The 18,781-nt window shown below is 43.8% G+C and overlaps 2 protein-coding genes across 4 annotated transcripts; one reads left to right on the forward strand and one right to left on the reverse strand.

Moving 5' to 3' along the window:
• Positions 1-152: 152 nt before the first annotated feature.
• LOC129853620 (U4/U6.U5 tri-snRNP-associated protein 2) lies at positions 153-7,785 on the forward strand. Of its 2 annotated transcripts, none has more exons than XM_055919839.1 (13): positions 153-403; positions 4,098-4,176; positions 4,253-4,347; positions 4,455-4,591; positions 4,789-4,941; positions 5,210-5,435; positions 5,572-5,646; positions 5,819-5,886; positions 6,033-6,221; positions 6,738-6,880; positions 6,993-7,128; positions 7,288-7,374; positions 7,506-7,785. In XM_055919839.1, the coding sequence occupies exons 1-13, from the start codon at positions 355-357 to the stop codon at positions 7,557-7,559; spliced, it is 1,491 nt and encodes a 496-aa protein (XP_055775814.1). In that variant the 5' UTR covers positions 153-354; the 3' UTR covers positions 7,560-7,785. The 2 variants fall into 2 exon arrangements, with proteins under 2 accessions (XP_055775814.1, XP_055775815.1); XM_055919840.1 differs by lacking the exon at positions 153-403 and adding an exon at positions 3,433-3,781.
• A 57-nt stretch (positions 7,786-7,842) lies between these two features.
• On the reverse strand, positions 7,843-15,382 carry LOC129853621 (prosaposin-like). Of its 2 annotated transcripts, XM_055919841.1 has the most exons (11): positions 15,192-15,382; positions 13,673-13,734; positions 13,157-13,231; positions 12,629-12,754; positions 12,341-12,475; positions 12,109-12,189; positions 11,822-12,005; positions 11,456-11,598; positions 11,145-11,225; positions 10,131-10,241; positions 7,843-8,586 (listed from the first exon to the last, which is right to left on the reverse strand). In XM_055919841.1, the coding sequence occupies exons 1-11, from the start codon at positions 15,241-15,243 to the stop codon at positions 8,551-8,553; spliced, it is 1,086 nt and encodes a 361-aa protein (XP_055775816.1). In that variant the 5' UTR covers positions 15,244-15,382; the 3' UTR covers positions 7,843-8,550. The 2 variants fall into 2 exon arrangements, with proteins under 2 accessions (XP_055775816.1, XP_055775817.1); XM_055919842.1 differs by lacking the exon at positions 15,192-15,382 and having other exon boundaries at positions 13,613-13,686.
• Between the last annotated feature and the right edge of the window lie 3,399 nt (positions 15,383-18,781).

The raw sequence follows: 18,781 nt of genomic DNA on the forward strand, positions 1-18,781 counted from the left end.
ATTACACACGGAGTTACAAGCTTGTCCATAATTTATTTTTTCGGATCAAGCTTCTACCCCTGCAAATTATTTTTTTTCTCTCACATTTTTTATTCTCATGAATTATATTATTTAAAGTTGTTTGAAAACTGCGTTGCTCTTTAGAGGCCCAAATAAAAATATTTAGAACTATTCAATCTCCGCCGTTCTGTTTTTGCCAGAGTCAACTTGAACATATGGGGTTAAACTCTGGTTGGCCATTTTGATATTGAAACCGGGAGTTTTGGAGGTGTGCAACTAGCAAAATCAACTCAACCCTGGCTTTAGTTATATTATTATCAGCTCTGTTTTTAATACGCAACAAAGATTAACACGATGGTCTCTGTAAAACGGGAGAGAGAACTTGACTTGGATGACGACGAAGGTAGTTAACGATTTCAAACCGTGTATAACCTAACGCAAGCTAGTAACAAGCTGGTGTTTATTTCCAAACGTATATATTAATGTTTGCTTGCCCAGTTAACCTAAATAACATTGTTGGTAGGTAGCTAGTTCTAGCTGACTAATGTATTGTTAACTAGCTAAGATCCCAGCATCAAAAGTGTCCGTCTAGCTTTGCCAGAAGATACCGACCCTACCGTTACGATTGTTTACACTGAGCTGCACAGGGGTCGGGAACGCAATGCATTAAGACACGTCTTCTTTAATCAATCGAATGTATTTATTTATAAAGCCCTTTTTACATCAGCATATGTCAAAATGCTATACAGAAACCCAGCCTAAAACCCCAAACAGCAATCAATGCAGATATAGAAGCATGGTGGCTAGGAAAAACTCCCTAGGAAGAAACCTAGAGAGGAACCAGGCTCTGAGGGGTGGCCAATATCTCTTCTGGCTGGGCCGGGTGGAGATTATAAGAGTACATGGCCATTTAAAGGCAGATTGTTCTTCAAGATATTCAAATGTTCATAGATGACCAGCAGGGTCAAATAATAATCACAGTGGTTGAGGAAGGTGCAAACGGTCAGTACCTCAGGAGTAAATGTCAGTTGGCTTTTCATAGCCGAGCGTCAAGAGGTCAACAGCAGGTGTGGTAGAGAGAGAGTTGAAAACAGCAGGTCCAGAACAAGGTAGCACGTCTGAACAGGTCAGTTGAAACTGGAGCAGCAGCACGACCAGGTGGACTGGGGACAGCCAAGAGTCATCAAGCCAGGTAGTCCTGAGGCATGATCCTAGGGCTCAGGTCCTCTGGGAGGGAGAGAGTGCATACTTAAATTCACACAGGACACCAGATAAGATAGGAACTATTGCAGCATAGAAACTGGAGACAGGGATGGGTCGGGGGACACTGTGGCCCCGTCTGACGATGCCCCCAGACAGGGCCAACCAGGCAGGATATTACGCCACCCACTTTGCCAAAGCACAGCCCCCAAACCACTAGAGGGCTATCAACTTACCACCAACCTACTACGCTGAGTATAGCCCACGAAGATCTACTCCACCGCACTAGCCTGAGGGGGTGCAAAACCAGACAGGAAGATCATGTCTGTGACTCAGCCCACTTCTATGGTATATTGCAGATCGCACAATTTAATGTGCATCCCGCCACCTACTGTGCCGGGTGAAAACAGGATTTCCCCAAAATGTAACAAAAAATCAACTAAACGAACCAACTTTTCTGTTAAAAAATAAAACGGATCTGATCCCTACACGGGCTCAAAGGGAACCTGGGAGGGCGGGTCTTCCGGAGCCAGTACCCCTTGCAAGTCTTCAGATGTAAAATCATTACATCCCAAAACATTTCTGCCGCAGCCACAATAATGTCCAGACTTCTTTGAGACTTGTGCCATACAGTTTATAACTGTGGCAATGAACACCACAAAATCCACCTTTATCTTTTGACTGGCAGCAAACATTTACTACAGGCTGTGGTGCATCCACTACCATATCTTCACTAGTGTCACTTGTTTTCTCAATTATTTTAATCGCCTCCGCTCTAACTTTTGCCACCTCAATCTCCTTCACCCTTATAGGGCACTCCAGGAACCCGGGATCATAATCCCCACCACAATTGCAACACCGTTGTCCTTCCACACACCGTTCTTCAGTATACTCTGTCAGGACTGACAGACTTTCATATTTTTCTCCATTCACCCAGCGTGTCAGCGCCGGGCACCAACCACACCAGGAATTAACTTCAGGTATTCAGCCTGAACATCGGTCGTCACCCCTGAGATGACTCCTTTGACGGGTGCTCTACTCCGAAGTTCAAAACACAACATTTATGTTGTCCAGATTCTTTTGAGGCTCAGTGCAATCTTCCTCTGTTCATCAGAAATACAATTGATCAAAATAAGACCACTCCTGGTCACTCTGACAGACTCTACTTTTCCCAGAGCATATTTCACAATTTTCAACTCCTCAAACGGGTCTCCCACATATGTATCCTTACTCAACAAACGCATCCCAACAAGAAGCGATTCATTATCATACATACACATATACTCCAATTTCCTTTTTGTTCCAGTTTTCGCTACTACTGTTGGCCATTCAGAACATTCGTCTTCACCAACTTTGCTCGACGCGCTGCTTGATTCGAACAAGGCATCCACTTCCGCCATCTTTCTTTCAACAGGAGTTGAAGTATCAACTGTGTTCCTGTCGTGACATTGCACATGTAAAAAAAAAAAAACTACATTAAGACACATTGGAGCCAGTGTGAGAAATGGGGTCAGAAAAAATTATGTATATAAACCCTGGATTGCTGACGCTATATATTGGCTGTTGAGAGGCTTTAGTCACCGGTCGGCCATATTGGAACTCCCCAGTAGGAGCAATCCCCCATAGGAATGAATGGAATTCTACATTACTTCAGTTAAATGTTTCAAGGACAAAATTACATGTATTTGTTTTGTTGTAGTGGGGACAGTAACATAAATACTTTAAGGAAAATGTGTTTTATATATTTTTCGTTTTTATGTTAAGCTCACAACTCAGTACTAGCTGTGCCACTAGAGATTCTGGGTTTGAGTCCAGGCTCTGTCGCAGCAGGCCGCGACCGGGAGACCCATGGGGCGGCGCACAAATGGCCCAGCGTCGTCCGGGTTAGGAGATGGTTTGGCCGACAGGGATTTCCTTGTCCCATCTCGCACTAGCGACTCCTGTGGCGGGCTGGGCGCAGTGCACGGTTGCCAGGTGTACGGTGTTTCCTCCAACACATTGGTGCGGCTGGCTTCCAGGTTAAGTGGGCATTGTGTCAAGAAGCAGTGCGGTTGGGTTGTGTTTCGGAGGACGCACAGCTCTTGACCTTCGCCTCTCCTGAGTCCGTATGGACTTCGCCTCTCCTGAGTCGGGGGGGGGGGGGGGGGTGAATAAATAAAGAATACAGCGGACCCCCCCCCCCCCGGTCATCTAATGTTTATACACATCAGGTTGGAAAACGTACCACAATGCAGGGCTGGGATATGCCACTGAATTCCAAATTTTACCTTTATCCACGCCGCTTCACTGAGAAGATTGAAATACTGCCAATTTCCCCGGAAAATTGTCATTTTCGTCCTCATGCTAGATACCAGTAGCCACCGTCATTGAGGTACATTTTCCAACTCGTATCTCGCTCCGGCTCCACGGTGTCTTATGCTTCGATCACACCGACAGTATCATTGCATTTTGGCACACCAGAATTACACTAATTTTCAATGAAACGCTGCGTTTACCTTGCAGCGTTGCAGATGCAGTTTGCAGTGTGTTCGGTGAGGTGCATACTTATGCGTGGATGTCTTGACAGAAATGGTAGCAGAAGGTGAATGTTGAATTTTTGGTGCATACATATCCAGATGATGCTGCAAACTATTTTGCGCAAAACGCTGTCAGTGTGTTCGAAGCGTTAATGTAACCATGACTGTGTTCCGAACTCAGCGCAGTTCAAGCGTAATGGTATAGTAAATATCTTCTGGCAACTTCTAGCTAAGTTAGTGTTACCCACAGGCCTTTTGTAAACAGAAATCTCTGGTGTAACGTAGCTAATGTTAACTAGATACCTACGATTGTTGTCATTGCTAGGCATCAAATTAGCGAGTTACACTGAATTGTTTGTTGATATGTTCTTTGTCTTATAGCTACAGTGCCTGTGAAAGTTGGCCGTTCATCCGAGGATCGCAGAAGTCGCCACTGTCCCTACCTCGACACAATCAATAGGTAACGTTAAACGTCCACTGGTTTTAACACTGAATGTGTAATATTTGTCATTCACCTCTAACACCTCTGTCTTCAGGAGTGTGCTTGACTTTGATTTTGAGAAGCTGTGCTCCATCTCGCTCTCCCACATCAACGTCTATGCTTGTCTCATCTGTGGGAAATACTTCCAAGGTAAATCATCCAATACTTCAGATTAACGTTGTTACCTCCCTCCCTACCTGAAAAATGTTCAGAAATGATTTGACCTCGACCTAAACTGGTGTGTGTGTCTCTTCCAGGTAGAGGTCTGAAGTCCCATGCCTATACTCACAGTGTGCAGTTCACCCACCATGTGTTCCTCAATCTGCACACACTTAAGTTCTACTGTCTGCCAGATAACTACGAGATCATTGACTCATCGCTGGAAGACATCACGGTGGGTCCACAGAGATGGGTTTGCACACATTAACCCTGTAATAAGAACATTTCAGAGGTGTCAGATGCATTAATTCAAACATGCACTGATTAAATGGTGCTAAACCAATAGTTCTGAAATAAAGTTGAACAGTTTATGTTCATCCATGGGTTGTGCAATAATGGAGGTGGTCATATATTTTTGTTCTTTGTGTTTAGTATGTACTGAAGCCCACATTCACCAGACAGCACATCTCTGGATTGGACAAGCAGGGCAAGCTGTATCGAGCCTATGATGGCACCACCTATCTGCCTGGCATAGTGGGGCTCAACAACATCAAGGCTAATGACTACGCTAATGTGGTGCTGCAGGTAAGACTGTTATCCACCACAGAGTATCCACTGGTGAATCAGACCTCTCACCATTCACATGCTGCTTAACCTTTTCCTGTATGATGATCATCCATGTGACTCAGTTGGTTGAGCATGGCGCTCGCAACACCAGGGTTGTGGGTTCGATTTCCAAGGGGGACCGGTACGAAAATGTATGCACTCACTACTAAGTATCCCTCTGGATAAGAGCGCCTGCTAAATTACTAAATTGTAAAATGATTATGGTGAGCTGTCTTTAACCCTTCAGGCCCTGTCCAATGTGCCCCCACTGCGGAACTACTTTCTGGAAGAGGAGAATTACTGCGGCATCCGTAGGCCACCTGGTGACATCATGTTCCTGCTGGTGCAGCGATTCGGTGAGCTGATGCGCAAGCTGTGGAACCCCCGGAACTTCAAGGCCCATGTGTCACCCCACGAGATGTTGCAGGCCGTAGTGCTGTGTAGCAAGAAGAACTTCCAGATCACCAAGCAAGGCAGGATTTTATTATATCACATTCAGTTAGGCCGAGAGCCTTGTTTCTCAAGACCAAATGTTTTTAGTACAGTAAAATGTATGTGTTGCCCTTTGTTGCAAATAAGCAAATCTGCTGATTGGTCTCTGTCCTGCAGGGGATGCTGTGGACTTTCTGTCCTGGTTCATGAACGCTCTGCACGGTGCACTGGGAGGAACCAAGAAGAAACCTTGTGAGTGGGAGGTGGAGGGGACTGATGACTGGGGTCGAGGGAGTGATTTGGGGAAGGATATGACTTAATCCTTTTTCATTGTCCTTATAAGTCAGTGTTGTCTGCCTCACTGTACAACCTGTGATATTAACAAAGATATCTCCCTCTTCTTTCTCATCTCTCGCCAATATAGCAAGCCTCACCAAAGTGTTCCAAGGTTCCATGCGTATATTTTCCAAGAAGCTTCCTCACCCAGATTTGGCGAGTGGCTTATTGTCAGACCTTTGTAAAAGGAAGACTGCATCATTGTATCAAAGTTTAAATCTTTACTTGTGAATTCATGACTTCAATATGATTACAGATTTTAAAAGCTAAATTGTTAATGTTACATGCTTTTCTCTCTCCAGCCACCAGAAGAGAAGGTGGCTCTGCTGTTGAAGGAGGAGTACCAGGAGGAGATGTCGGAGTCCACCTTCCTCTTCCTGACCCTTGACCTTCCCACAGCCCCACTGTACAAGGATGAGAAGGAGCAGCTCATCATCCCACAGGTTCCCCTCTTCAACATCCTGGCCAAGTTTAACGGCAACACAGAGAAGGTACTGCCCTCAAACTCCTACTTACATTAACTCAGAGGATTAGCACTCCTATCTTCAAGCCAACCATCTCTCCCACCAAATTAAATGAAAAGTAGCCTCAGAAGCCTAGGCTTCTCACGTTTTGTTTGAAAGCCTCAAACAAAAAAAACGTGACGGGTGGGCTAGATGGAAACTAGTGATGCGTTGCCACTTATTAAGCCAAACAAATATTTAGCATGACTTGCTCTACCAACCAATGTTGTTTCTGAATTTTTTTCTGACTTGCATCAAGCTAGCTACCATAGGGTACAAAACTAATGCTGCATAGGTTATTAAAACAAAAGTGAGTGTTAACAGCCAGCGCTCCCATCCTAAGCAAAATCTTTCAAATGTCGAGTCAACGAGACAAGATTTAGAAGGATGGCCTGTGAGACTTCAGCTTCTGTTTGACATAATCTTAAGTGCTTTATCACCTCTTGATTTTCCTCACCTCTTTGCCCTTTCCTCTGGTCCCTTCACACTCCTGTTTTCTTTTAGGAGTATAAAACCTACAAAGAGAATTTCCTCAAAAGGTTCCAGTTGCTCAAGCTGCCTCCCTATCTCATCTTCTGCATCAAGAGGTTCACCAAGAACAACTTCTTTGTGGAGAAGAACCCCACCATCGTCAACTTTCCCATCACGTAAGACACTGTTGCATACTTTCCCCATGTACTCAATGATAATTTAGCATCATGCTCAGCCTGATGAGTTCATGTCTGTGTTTTTGACTCCTTGCATTTGCTCCTTGACCAGGAACGTAGACCTTCGTGAGTACCTGACAGAAGAGGCACAGGTCACAGAGAAGAACACCACCTATGACCTGGTGGCCAACGTGGTGCACGATGGGAAGCCCACTGAGGGGGCATACAGAATACATGTCCTGCATCATGTAAGTGACAGCTGCATTTTCTGAACTTTCTCCTAGTGTACTCTAGAGGGGCACATTTGCAGAGCTTTAGATGTGCAGTATTTTATGACATTGTGAAATAAATACTCATCCTGTTCAGTTATTGGTGCTAATGTGTGCCTTTTGTTTTGGTCACTGAAGGGAACTGGGAAGTGGTACGAGCTCCAGGACTTGCAGGTGACAGATATCCTGCCCCAGATGATCACACTGTCGGAGGCATACATTCAGGTAAGCTCTATTGTGTCACATTCACCACTGATTATACCATATGCTGTTCTCTAATTTACAGGTTTATGTCTAGATAAGTTACTGACTCCCTGTAACTGTCAGTTATGTTGATGTGTGGTTCTGTGTTCCAGATTTGGAAAAGAAGAGAGAACGAAGATGACACAACTAACCACACAGGGGCGTGAATAAGGCATTGAAAGATTGATTGTACAGGAGAGAGATGTCAGACGAGCCCCAAAAAGCCACTAGAGTGGAACTGGACACTGTTCAAGATGACCTCAGGGTAAGCCCCCACCACATGAGGACCAGGACTTTTTATTGGTGGATTTTGGATAGAGAAAACAAAGTCTAATATTTTTTGTTCTTCAACTTCTAACTGTAAATGGTGGAATAAACCAGCTTTGAAATGTCTTTCCAGTCATTAATATTATATGTTTTACCTTTTTGGATGAAATGTATTGATTTAGGTTGGGTCTTTTATTTATTTTATTTGTGAAACAAGGAAGTAAAAACAAGAAATAAAATGTTGACATTACCAAATAGTTTGGGTTGCAAAAGGATGTTCCTATTGTAAGCATTATAGGATAAATACTCACATGTACATTTAGTTGGATCACAAAAATGAAATCTAACAATGGTACATTAAATGAAGGTAATGCATTATTAAAATGTTCACATTACTGATTTCTCAACAGGGCACTTTGCCACTTTCATTTACTGTACTATGTTCTTCCTGATTATGACGATACTATTACCTACCTTTATTACAGACAACTGAAAAGTCACATTTCAAATGTAAATTGTTATACTTGTGGATATGTGCTTAAATAGGTCCAATATTATTTAAAGTCAATTATTTACATTGCTTGACTAAATGACTTACTGTACTCAAGCCTACCCAGTGCAAATCAAACCTGACATCAAATCATCTCAGTGCTACAACAGCCTACCAGAAGTGAAAATCAAGGAGTTAAATAAACATTTTACTCAAATTGCTCAGTGCAATATCAGATGATCTGTAAAATGAAATTGACAAAATATTTAATTTCAACTGTGGCAAAGAAAAGTCATTAAAGGCAATAGTGCAATACTAAAACATATATCTGGCAGTTAATAAATGCAGATAAATCATCAGCTTCATCCATGGAGGGAGAACTCTGGGAGTGGTTCTCAGCTCTAGTTCCTCATCAACTTCTGGCAGAAGTCTACCATCTGGAGTTGTTTCAAAATAAAACCAGATCAGAAATAAGGCAGCGAAACGTTGTGGGTCGGGTTGTTTTTCAGACAATACACCACGGCAGACATGACTTGTACTATATTTTTTGTTTACTTATAGCTTAGGTTGTATTAGATAAGACCATGGCCCAGTTTCCCAAAAACATCTTAAGGCTAAGTTCGTTAGAACCTTCGTAGGAGCATAGTTAAATCACCAAGCTGTTAACATTGCACTTAATCAAATCTAAGGAAGTCGTAGTCTGCTACAGACGTGCTCACATTTGTTGGCATCCCTCCACAAAAAAACAAATGCACAATTTTCTCTGTAATAACTTGAAACTGACAAAAGTAATTGGCATCCACCATTGTTCAATCTGGGGTTGATTTTCCTATTGCGGACACGCCCAGGGAGGTTGGCTACAGTTCCATGGACCTTAAACTTCTTAATATTTGCAACTGTTGTCACAGGAACATCAAGCTGCTTGGAGATGGTCTTGTAGCCTTTACCTTTACCATGCTTGTCTAATATTTCCTTTCTGATCTCCTCAGACAAATCTCTCCTTTGCATTCTCTGGTCCATGTTCAGTGTGGTGCACACAATGATAAACAGCACAGTGACTACTTTTATCCATTTAAATAGCCCGAATGACTGATTACAAGATTGGAGACGCGTGATACTAATTAAAGAAACTAATTCGTTTGAAATATCCCTATAATCCAATTATTTATATTTTCTATGGGGTACCAAAAAATGTGTCCAGGCTATTTTAGAATAAGCAATAATTCATCTCTTTTCACAGCTTCATTCTATGACATACCAAGGCATGCAAGTATACATGATAAAATAGCTTTTCATTTCATCACTTTTCAGGAGGAATTAAGCATTATTTCAATGAGCTGTAAGGGTACCAGCTGTTGTCGTTAGTTTGTCGTTAGATGCTTTTATACACAGAAGATCTTCGCTAAACATGGAATCACATGGTTTATCCGTCTCTGTGACCACCAATAAAAAAAACTAAGTTGAATAAAGTTGACTACAAATACAAAGTTGCCAATGTCTTTGCAGTCGATACAAACAAGCAACGTACAGTATAACATATTGAAATAACTGATTGAACATGAAATGTAGGTGAGTTATTTTGCTACTTGTAGGCTACTGTATAATTCATCTCAATATTTCATGATGTGTAGCCTAGCAAGTGTGCAATAATGTGCCAAATCGGTTATTTAGTGCATTTTGATTGGGTAAGCATTATAATTAGCCGCGTCAATATTTACAGCCGTAGGTGGAAATATCTCTGTGCTGATCCGTCAGTATTGTGAAATAATTCTAATGTTAAAGATTTGAAAGGAGAAACCTGATCCGAGAGCAGCACTAGTATCGACACACGCTCCAACGACACACTTAGCGACCGCTCTCTCTGCATGGTTTTGGGAAACGCATGTTACATCTACGATCGCTGTAGGAAAGATGCATCGTTAAAAACACTTGTTCTATTGCCATCGGGAAACCGGGCCCATAGCAGATCTAGTTTACTTACACCACACCCCTGAGCAGTTTTCAAGTCCTTGCAGATGTAACTGGGTCCCCAGGTACACTGGTTCTTCCCCAGAAGATGCTGCTCTTTCACAGCAACACACATATCAGCTCTCTGGAGGACAAAGAGATATACACTGAGTGTATAAAACATTAGAAACACCTTATTAATATTGAGTTGCACCCCCTTTTGCTCTCAGAACAGCCTCAATATGTCGAGGGCATGCTCTACAAGGTGTCAAAAGCGTTCCACAGGGATGCTGGCCCAGTTTGACTCCAATGCTTCCACAGTTGTGTCAAGTTGTTTGGATGTCTTTTGGGTGGTGGACCATTCTTGACACACATGGGAAACTGTTGAGTGTGAAAAACTAATAACCCTGTTCAAAGGCACTTAAATATTTTTCACCTTTTGAATGGCACACATACACAATCCATGTCTCAAGGCTTAAAAATCCTTCTTTAACCCGTCTCCTCCCCTTCACCTAGACTGATTGAAGTGGACTTAAAAAGTGACTGGGATGATCAATAAAGGATCATCCCATTCACCTGGTCAGTCTCGTGGAACGAGCAGGTGTTCCTAATGTTTTGTACACTCAGTACAAAGTTTTGTATAGTCAGCTGATATCCGTATATTACATTTATTTAACTAGGCAAGTCAGTTAAGAACAAATTCTTATTTACAATGACAGCCTACACCGGCCAAACCCGGACGACGCTGGGCCAATTGTGCGCCGCCATATGGGACTCCCAATCATGGCCGGTTGTGATACAGCCTGGAATCGAACCAGGGTGTCTATAGTGAAGCCTCAAGCACCGAGATGCAGTGCCTTAGACCGCTGCACCAGTCTGGAGCCCATACTAACTAAGACAAGACTCAGTCATCTTACACACAATCAAACCACTTGTCAATGGGACAGTGGTCATGGTTAGTAATTAGAAGAAGTGGTCTGGGGATTATAGACACTGTAGAATCAGAGGAGGACCCTCTCCTACGGCTGGATGGGAATGGTTTAATTACCTCGCATGTATCCGGAGCATCCATTTGGCTTCCCAGAACCTTCTGTAGTCTGAGACCGTAGAGTTTGGTGAACATTTCACACTGGATAGAACACAAAGACCGGCACAATGAAACTGACGTCAATGCTTTAAACACCACTGAAAGCTTTTTGTTATATCTTACGGTGACTACAGCAGAGAGCACTATATTTAGGCCTATTCTCCTTCTACTGGTAGTAGAGGAAACTTGCGTAAGCTCTGTGGGGCTTCTCATACACTAAATAAACATGTAGGGGCTAAGGGGTGGATGTAGGGCATAGGGGCTGGGCAGACCTTGGGGATGGCATTGGGGTGCTGCAGGCAGACAGACTGGAGGAAAGAGGAGGTCTGAGGTTCAGTGGCGTTGAGACCCAGGTGTAGCCGGCTCAGAACCGCCAGCGTACGGCAGGAATCACAGTCAGAGGGGAGGGGCATCTCTGGAGAGGAGGGTCAGGGTTACAGAGGGCTACAATGTGGAAGAGCAGTGCCAAGGGAGACAGAGATAATCTACAGATCAAGGAGAGCATGAACGATGAGGGTAGAAGAGGAGAGAGTAGAAAGGAAATGTGTAGCCCACATAGTCATATCAGTATGAGACCACACACATATAACCTTATGATTGAAACGAGAGCTCTGGTCTGACCAAATCACCCCACTCACCCATGCTGGGGGTCTCCTGGAACAGACACAGGTGCAGCAGGGCACAGATGGAGTGAGGGGCGGCTGACGACAGCAGGAAGTCAACAATCTCCTTTCCATACTTGTTGATGAAGTCCTCACACTTGTCTTTGTAGCTTGCAGGTAGGAGGCCACACACCTCATCCATTAGCTTCACTATGGCATCCTGTAAGGGTCAAGGGTGTCCAACAAAATGTGTCTGCGTGTTAGTGAGTGTGGACACTTGTGAGAAAAATTTAGACTTAATATAGACTTATTGAGAGCGTTACCTCAGTCCTCTCTGTAGGCAACATGCTCTCCAGTTTCTTCATAAGATAAACACAGAAGGTACACTGTGGGCTGATCTGCACCTAGAGAGGAGATCAGCTGGTGAGAGAGCATTCAGTGCAGACAGAAACATTACAAATCATGCAGAACTAGAAAAACACATTGACAAAAACAAAGAAGGGCAGGGAAGAGACTTCCGTTCCTAGACTGTACAAAAGTTCAGCTCTCACACACCTCTGGGCTGGTGCCTGAGTCAAGTACAGCATTCAAAAGATGGATGTCAGTGAAAGTGGGAGGAAGCGGTTCAGGCGCTCTTCTCTCTGAGCGGACAGCACACAGGCCCAGAACCATACACGTCTCACCTGGCTTCTACAGATATGAAGGAGAAAGACAATTTAAAAGTCCTTATGTTATAGAATAACAACATTATTGCCCATGATACAATGTAGGAACATTTTTGGATGGTTACGTTGTAAACCAGACTTCCCTTTCTCTGCATGTTTGCAGTTCTCAGGCACTCACCAGTATGCCAGTGAGGTACTGGAGGGCTTGGGGCAGGTACATATGCACCTGGGACATACAGTGGCTTTTCGCCTCATCTTTGGGGAGGCGCAGACACAGGGCATCCAGGGTGTTGTGGATCAGCTCCTAAACAATTAACATAGGTACATATACAGTTACAGTACACTATTGGTGGCTCACTGTTATGAAGTGAGATGCACAATGACATGTCAATTTGACATCCTAGTAGACTTTGTTTCAAGCGCAGAGTTCAACATAATGTGGTCTCTCTTGACTATACTGTAAGGGAGTTGCTGCAAGATATGGTATTCTATATTTGCACAATAAACAGGAACTGAAAGATGGGAGGGGGGGGGGGGGGGGTTGAGATGGGAACAATAAACGGAAACTGAAAGATGGGGGGGGGGGGGGGTGAGACCAGAAGGCTTTTTTCATATTTACTTGAAGTACCACTTTCTGGTCAGGGTGTTACCTCTGGCTACAACAATAAAATGAGAGAAGAAATACTTCAGCAGAATGGGTACTCACCTGGGTGTCAGTGTTGGAGATCATGTCTGTGAATAGCTCAATGATCTGGCTGCAGTCTGAGCAGATGTCAGTTGTCTGGTAGATGGGGAAGGTCAGAGGTGAGAGGTCAGCGAGTAACTATCAATTAACATTTTCAGTCATAACCCCCTACATCTCTCACCTAACAACCACATGCTCTACAGTTCAGGTATGGAATCTCTGATGAAAAAATGCACACAACTGTCTTTCTGAAGTTGAAAAATAACTTGTTTCGAGTGTGTGAAAGTACAGGCTTGGTGAAACAGGCTTGGTGTTACTAGAAATATGTGGCCAAGATATGGAGTTTTCAATAGATGTGATGAATGCTTTATGAACCAAGTACTGGGCTATATTCCCTAGAATAGAGAATACAAGTTATACAATTGGTAACTGTTAACAGGGAACTACTTGAGTTAATCAGTGTAGTTTCCATCAAACCTGGTCCTGGAGGAGACATGTTAGATCTGTTGGTTTCACACATAGTCATTTATATCTTACTGAGGACAGCTGTGTGATGCCCAACTTGGGCCTGGTAGGCTCACCGATGACCATGGTCTCACCTGTGAAAATCCCACAGTTTAGTTAGTATAAATAAAAGTTGTTAACTAGGTCAGATGCAGACTTTAGTATGAGACATCATTTCTATTCAGATATTGGAACAAGGCACTAGCCTGGGTGCCAGTCTTGTTTCTGCCCTCTTGCCAACGGCTATGTTTCCATTGACTTGTCCAGAGATTTTTTTTCTTCCGCCATTTAGAACGTTTGGATGTACTGCCAAATTCCCCAAAACGACGTTGGAGGCAGCTTATGGTAGAGATATTAACATTAAATTATCTGGCAAGAGTTCTGGTGGACATTCCTGCAGTCAGCATTCCAATTGCACCCTCCCTCATGTAACGGATGTGAAATGGCTAGCTAGTTAGCGGGTGCGCGCTAGTAGCATTTCAATCAGTTACGTCACTTGCTCTGAGACTTAAGTAGTGTTGCCCCTTGCTTTGCAAGGGCCGCGGCTTTTGTGGAGCGATGGGTAACGACCGTGCTTCGTGGGCGACCGTTGTCGATGTGTGCAGAGGGTCCCTGGTTCGCGCCCGTGTCGGGGCGAGGGGACGGTTTAAAGTTATACTGTTACACTCAAAACTTGAGACATCTGTGGCATTGTGTTGTGTGACAAAACTGCACATTATAAAGTGTCCTTTTATTGTTCTCAGCACAAGGTGCACCTGTGTAATGATCATGCTGTTTAGTCAGCTTCTTGATATGCCTCACCTGTCAGGTGGATGGATTATCTTGGCAAAGGATAAATGCTCACTAACAGGGATGTAAACAATTTTGTGCACAACATTTGACAAATAAGCTTTTTGTGATTTTTTTTTATTTCAGCTCAAGAAATGTATACCATTCTGTTAAGAACCAGACCGCATCATGTGCCAAATTTAAAACAGACCTAATGTATTGCTGCAATAGTTGCAGCGAATATGGTATTCTATATTTGCACAGTAAACGGGAACTGAAAGATGGGGGAGGAAAGGTGACACCAGAACACTTTTTTAAATATTTACCTATATCTCGGGCTACAAAAATGGGAGTTGCATAAAGAGACTGGTATACTAATCTGGCAAGAACCAGACTGCATCATGTCACAAGCATTGAACAGGCCTAATGTATTCTACGTTTTGCAAAGAAAAACCCACTGGGCATGGACGTCAATTCAACGTTTATCCACGTTGGTTCAACGTAAATCAACGTAATTCCCACCAGTATGTGCCTAGTGGGAATTAAGCAAAAATATCTTCCATGATCTGGCATTACTAATTGAAGAAAAAAACACTGTGGTCAAAATCTGAAAATAGCACGACTGCTTCATAGCGCAGTTTTAACTGATGTATTTGTGCAGAATCCAAGTCTAATTTTGTAACTGTTAATATATAGTGACAGCGACTCGTTAGACAAGGAAGGGTTTGCCAAAAAGACTGTAAACATAGAAGAATATATATGAGCTAGTCAAGTAGCTACTTACCAATACAAAAAGATGCCATGAAGATCAAGACAATAAATTGTAAAAACGCCATTGTAAGGGAGGACAGAGAATGATTTACAGTCGGTCCTGTATAAAAGTGACTGTAGTATGATCTTTCTGACGGCTATGAGTACGGAAGCACAGATTAGAGACAGAATAATGCGTTTAGGCCATAGAGTTAGATAGAGGACTCTAGTGCCCCAAAGCATATGTTAGCATAGGCAGCGCCATTGAGGACTTTCATAATTTTGAAATTGTCAACTGGGTGGGACTTCCTATGACAGCGTTTCCCAAACTTGGTGCACGTTTTGCTTTTTGCCCTGACACTACACAGCCGATTCAAATGATCAAAGATTTATGATTAGTTGACTATTTGAATCAGCTGTGTAGTACAAAACCGAGTTTGGGAAAACCTGACCAATGGGTTAAGGAAGGATCACATAATTCCATCTGTAGCCAATTAATTATGCTTGTGAGTTAACATTCCATAACTTCAGGTGGCAGTAAATCGCCAATCTTGGCATTATACGTGTTCCAACAACTAATTCCAGGTGGTAGTATTCACCGGTTTAGTTTGTTTACCAACTCATAGAAGTAGTAGAAGAATAAAATGGACTACTTCAAAATGGAAATGGCCTCAATTGCACTGCCCGTGTACTTACGGACGCCATAATATGAAAGACACAAAGAAGAGTCCTCTATCATTCTTGATGGTTTAGGCAGAGTCGAAAAAAACAAGAGTCACATGTTATGGTTTGCTGTGTCAAATTTTCCTTACCAGGAGTGTATCCACTACATTATTCTGTTGAAAAACGCTTCAAAACCATTCACTCCAAACGGAGAACGTTTTGCAACACAAACGAGAGTTTCTATTGGCCTATATTTTGGGTTCTCATGGGGTACAACCAATAATTTGTATAAACACTAGATTACTGATTGGGGGCGCTGTGTTGAAGCCACCTTTCCTCCATTTTGGCACTCCCCCCACCGTTGTAAAACATATTTTGGAAGCTATAGTTTCAAGTTATGTCACATGCACAAGCACAGTGAAATTCCTTTCTGCAAACTCAAAACCCAACAATGCAATAATCAATAACAATGTAATACTAGAAAAAACACCCAAGAAATAAGAAGAAATATGAAGAACACAATAATTAAGCAAATAAGCATACTGTACAGGGTCAGTTACAATACCATATTTACAATTTACAGGAATACTGGAGGTAGATATGTATAGGGATAAGTTGACTAGGCAACAGGATATATGATAAACAGAGTAGCAGTAGCTTGTATGTGAGTGGGTGTGCATGTGTGTAGAGTCAGTATACATGTATGTGCATACTATGTGTAAGTGAGCATATGGTGGAGTGAGTGTGTGTGTGAGTGTGTAGGGCCCTGTAAGTGTGCAGAGACAGTGAACAACTTAAAATAAAGGGTAATTAAAGATACAAGGTTAACTCAGATATACAGTGTAGCTATTTTGTTAGCTATATATCATTCTTATTGCTTGGGGATAGAAGCTGTTGAAGAGCCTGTTGGTGATAGACTTTATTCACCGGTACTGCTTGTTGTGTGGAAGCAGAGATAATAGTCTATGGCTTGGATGGTTGGAGTCTTTAACGATTTTCCGGGCCTTCCTTCCACACCGCCTGATATAGATGTCCTGGATGGCAGCGAGCTCGGTCCCAGTGAGGAATTGGGTTGTCCACACCACCCTCTGTAGCGCCATGCGATCGAGGGAGGTGCTATTGCCATACCAGGAAGTGATGCAGCCATTCAATATGCTCTCAATGGTACAGCTGTAGAACTTTTTGAAGATTTCAGGGCCCATGCTAAACATTTTCAACTTCCTGAGGACAAAGAGCCATAGTCGCGCCTTCTTCACGACTGGGCATGGGTGTTTGGACCATTTTAAGTCTTTAGTGATTTGGACACTGAGGAACTTGATGCTCTCGACCTGCTCCACTGCAGCCCCATCGATGCGGACGGGGGCATGCTCGCCCCCTATTTTCCTGTAGTCACGATCAGCTCCTTGGTCGTACTGACGTTGAGGGAGAGGTTATTGCTCTGGCACCACACTGCCAGGTCACTTACCTGGCAGTGTAAGTCGGTGATCATCGTAGCCGGTGATCAGGCCTACCACCGTTGTGTCGTCAGCAAACGTCAGCAAACAAACGTGCGTGGCCATGCAGTCGTGGGGGAACAGGGAGTACAGGAGAGGACAAAGCACATACCCCTGTAGGACCCCCGTGTTGAGGGTCAGCATGGCGGAGGTGATGTTGTCTACCCTCACCACCTGTGGTCGGCCCGTCAGGAAGTCTAGGATGCAGTTGCAGAGGGAGGTGTTCAGACCCAGCGTCCTAAGCTTGGTGACGAGCTTGGAGCGGACAATGGTGTTGAACGCTGTAGTCAATGAACAGCATTCACACATAAGTATTCCTCTTATCTAAATGCATTTAAATGCATTTATTCATGCATTTATTAGCTAGAAAGGCATGTATTCATGTCTGCATTTGTTTTTGCTACATTTTGTGCCCCCCCCGGATTCCTACCGCAAACTCTGAACATTTTCATCTGGATCTTCGCAACTAGCTAACCACAATCCCGGGTGACCACTCCTGGCTAGCGTTTCCATCCCGGAGCAGGCACCGGAGCAGGCACCAATTAGCCTGAAGCTAATTGGCTAGGGCTCCTGTGCTACCACTGAAGCCCACTCCTGGGCTACAAGACCTGGACCCATTTACTGCCGGTACGGAGCACGGAACCCCGCCTATCCTCTACGACTGGAATACCGACATAATCTGCCCGGGGACTCCAACAGGCCCCTCAGGCGTGACGCCCGCTGAAGGCCCATTCCGCTAACCTACTAGGCCTGTTAGCTACCTAGAGCTACCTGGAACCCTACTAATTCCACGACTGGTCTATCGACGTCACCGCACGAAGAGGCAAAAACAGACTTCCCCCCCATCGCGACGTCCCTCAAAGGCTAACTTGCCTGCCCCGGTCTGCTAACTGCTAGCTTATCTTGCAGTTAGCGCAGCCAGGAAGCTAGCACCAGTTAGCAAACACAATTCTACAATTCACAACCTCTCTTTCGCCATCACTATCCGGCTTGGATTCTCTGTCGACACGACCACGTCTGGTTTGCAGACGTGCCCTCAACCGGTGCCCTCAACCGGCCTCCGTCTGAGCAGACCCCCTCCGTCTGAGCAGACCACCCCCCCGGGCTACTAACTTTAAACGCGTGCTAGCTTAGTGGAGGCCTCACTACTCCATCTACGGCTGCCCCCTTGACACTATGATCACTTGGCTACATAGCTGATGCCTGCTTGACTGTCCATTAATTCACGGTACTCCATTCTGTTTATTTGTGTTTTATATGTCGGCTCTGTGCCTTAACTCAGGATCTGTGTGTAGTTAATCCGACCCTCTCTGCCCAGTCGTCGCCATTTTTACCTTCTGTTGCTGTGTTAGCTGACTAGCTGCTGTTATTTCACCTGCTGTTTCAGCTAGCTCTCCCAATCATGACCTGCAATCACTTTATGCCTTATTGTATGTCTCTCTCAAATATCAATATGCCTTGCATACTG

This window comes from Salvelinus fontinalis, chromosome 4 (genome assembly GCF_029448725.1).
Source record: "Salvelinus fontinalis isolate EN_2023a chromosome 4, ASM2944872v1, whole genome shotgun sequence".
Classification (NCBI taxonomy): Eukaryota; Metazoa; Chordata; class Actinopteri; order Salmoniformes; family Salmonidae; genus Salvelinus; species Salvelinus fontinalis.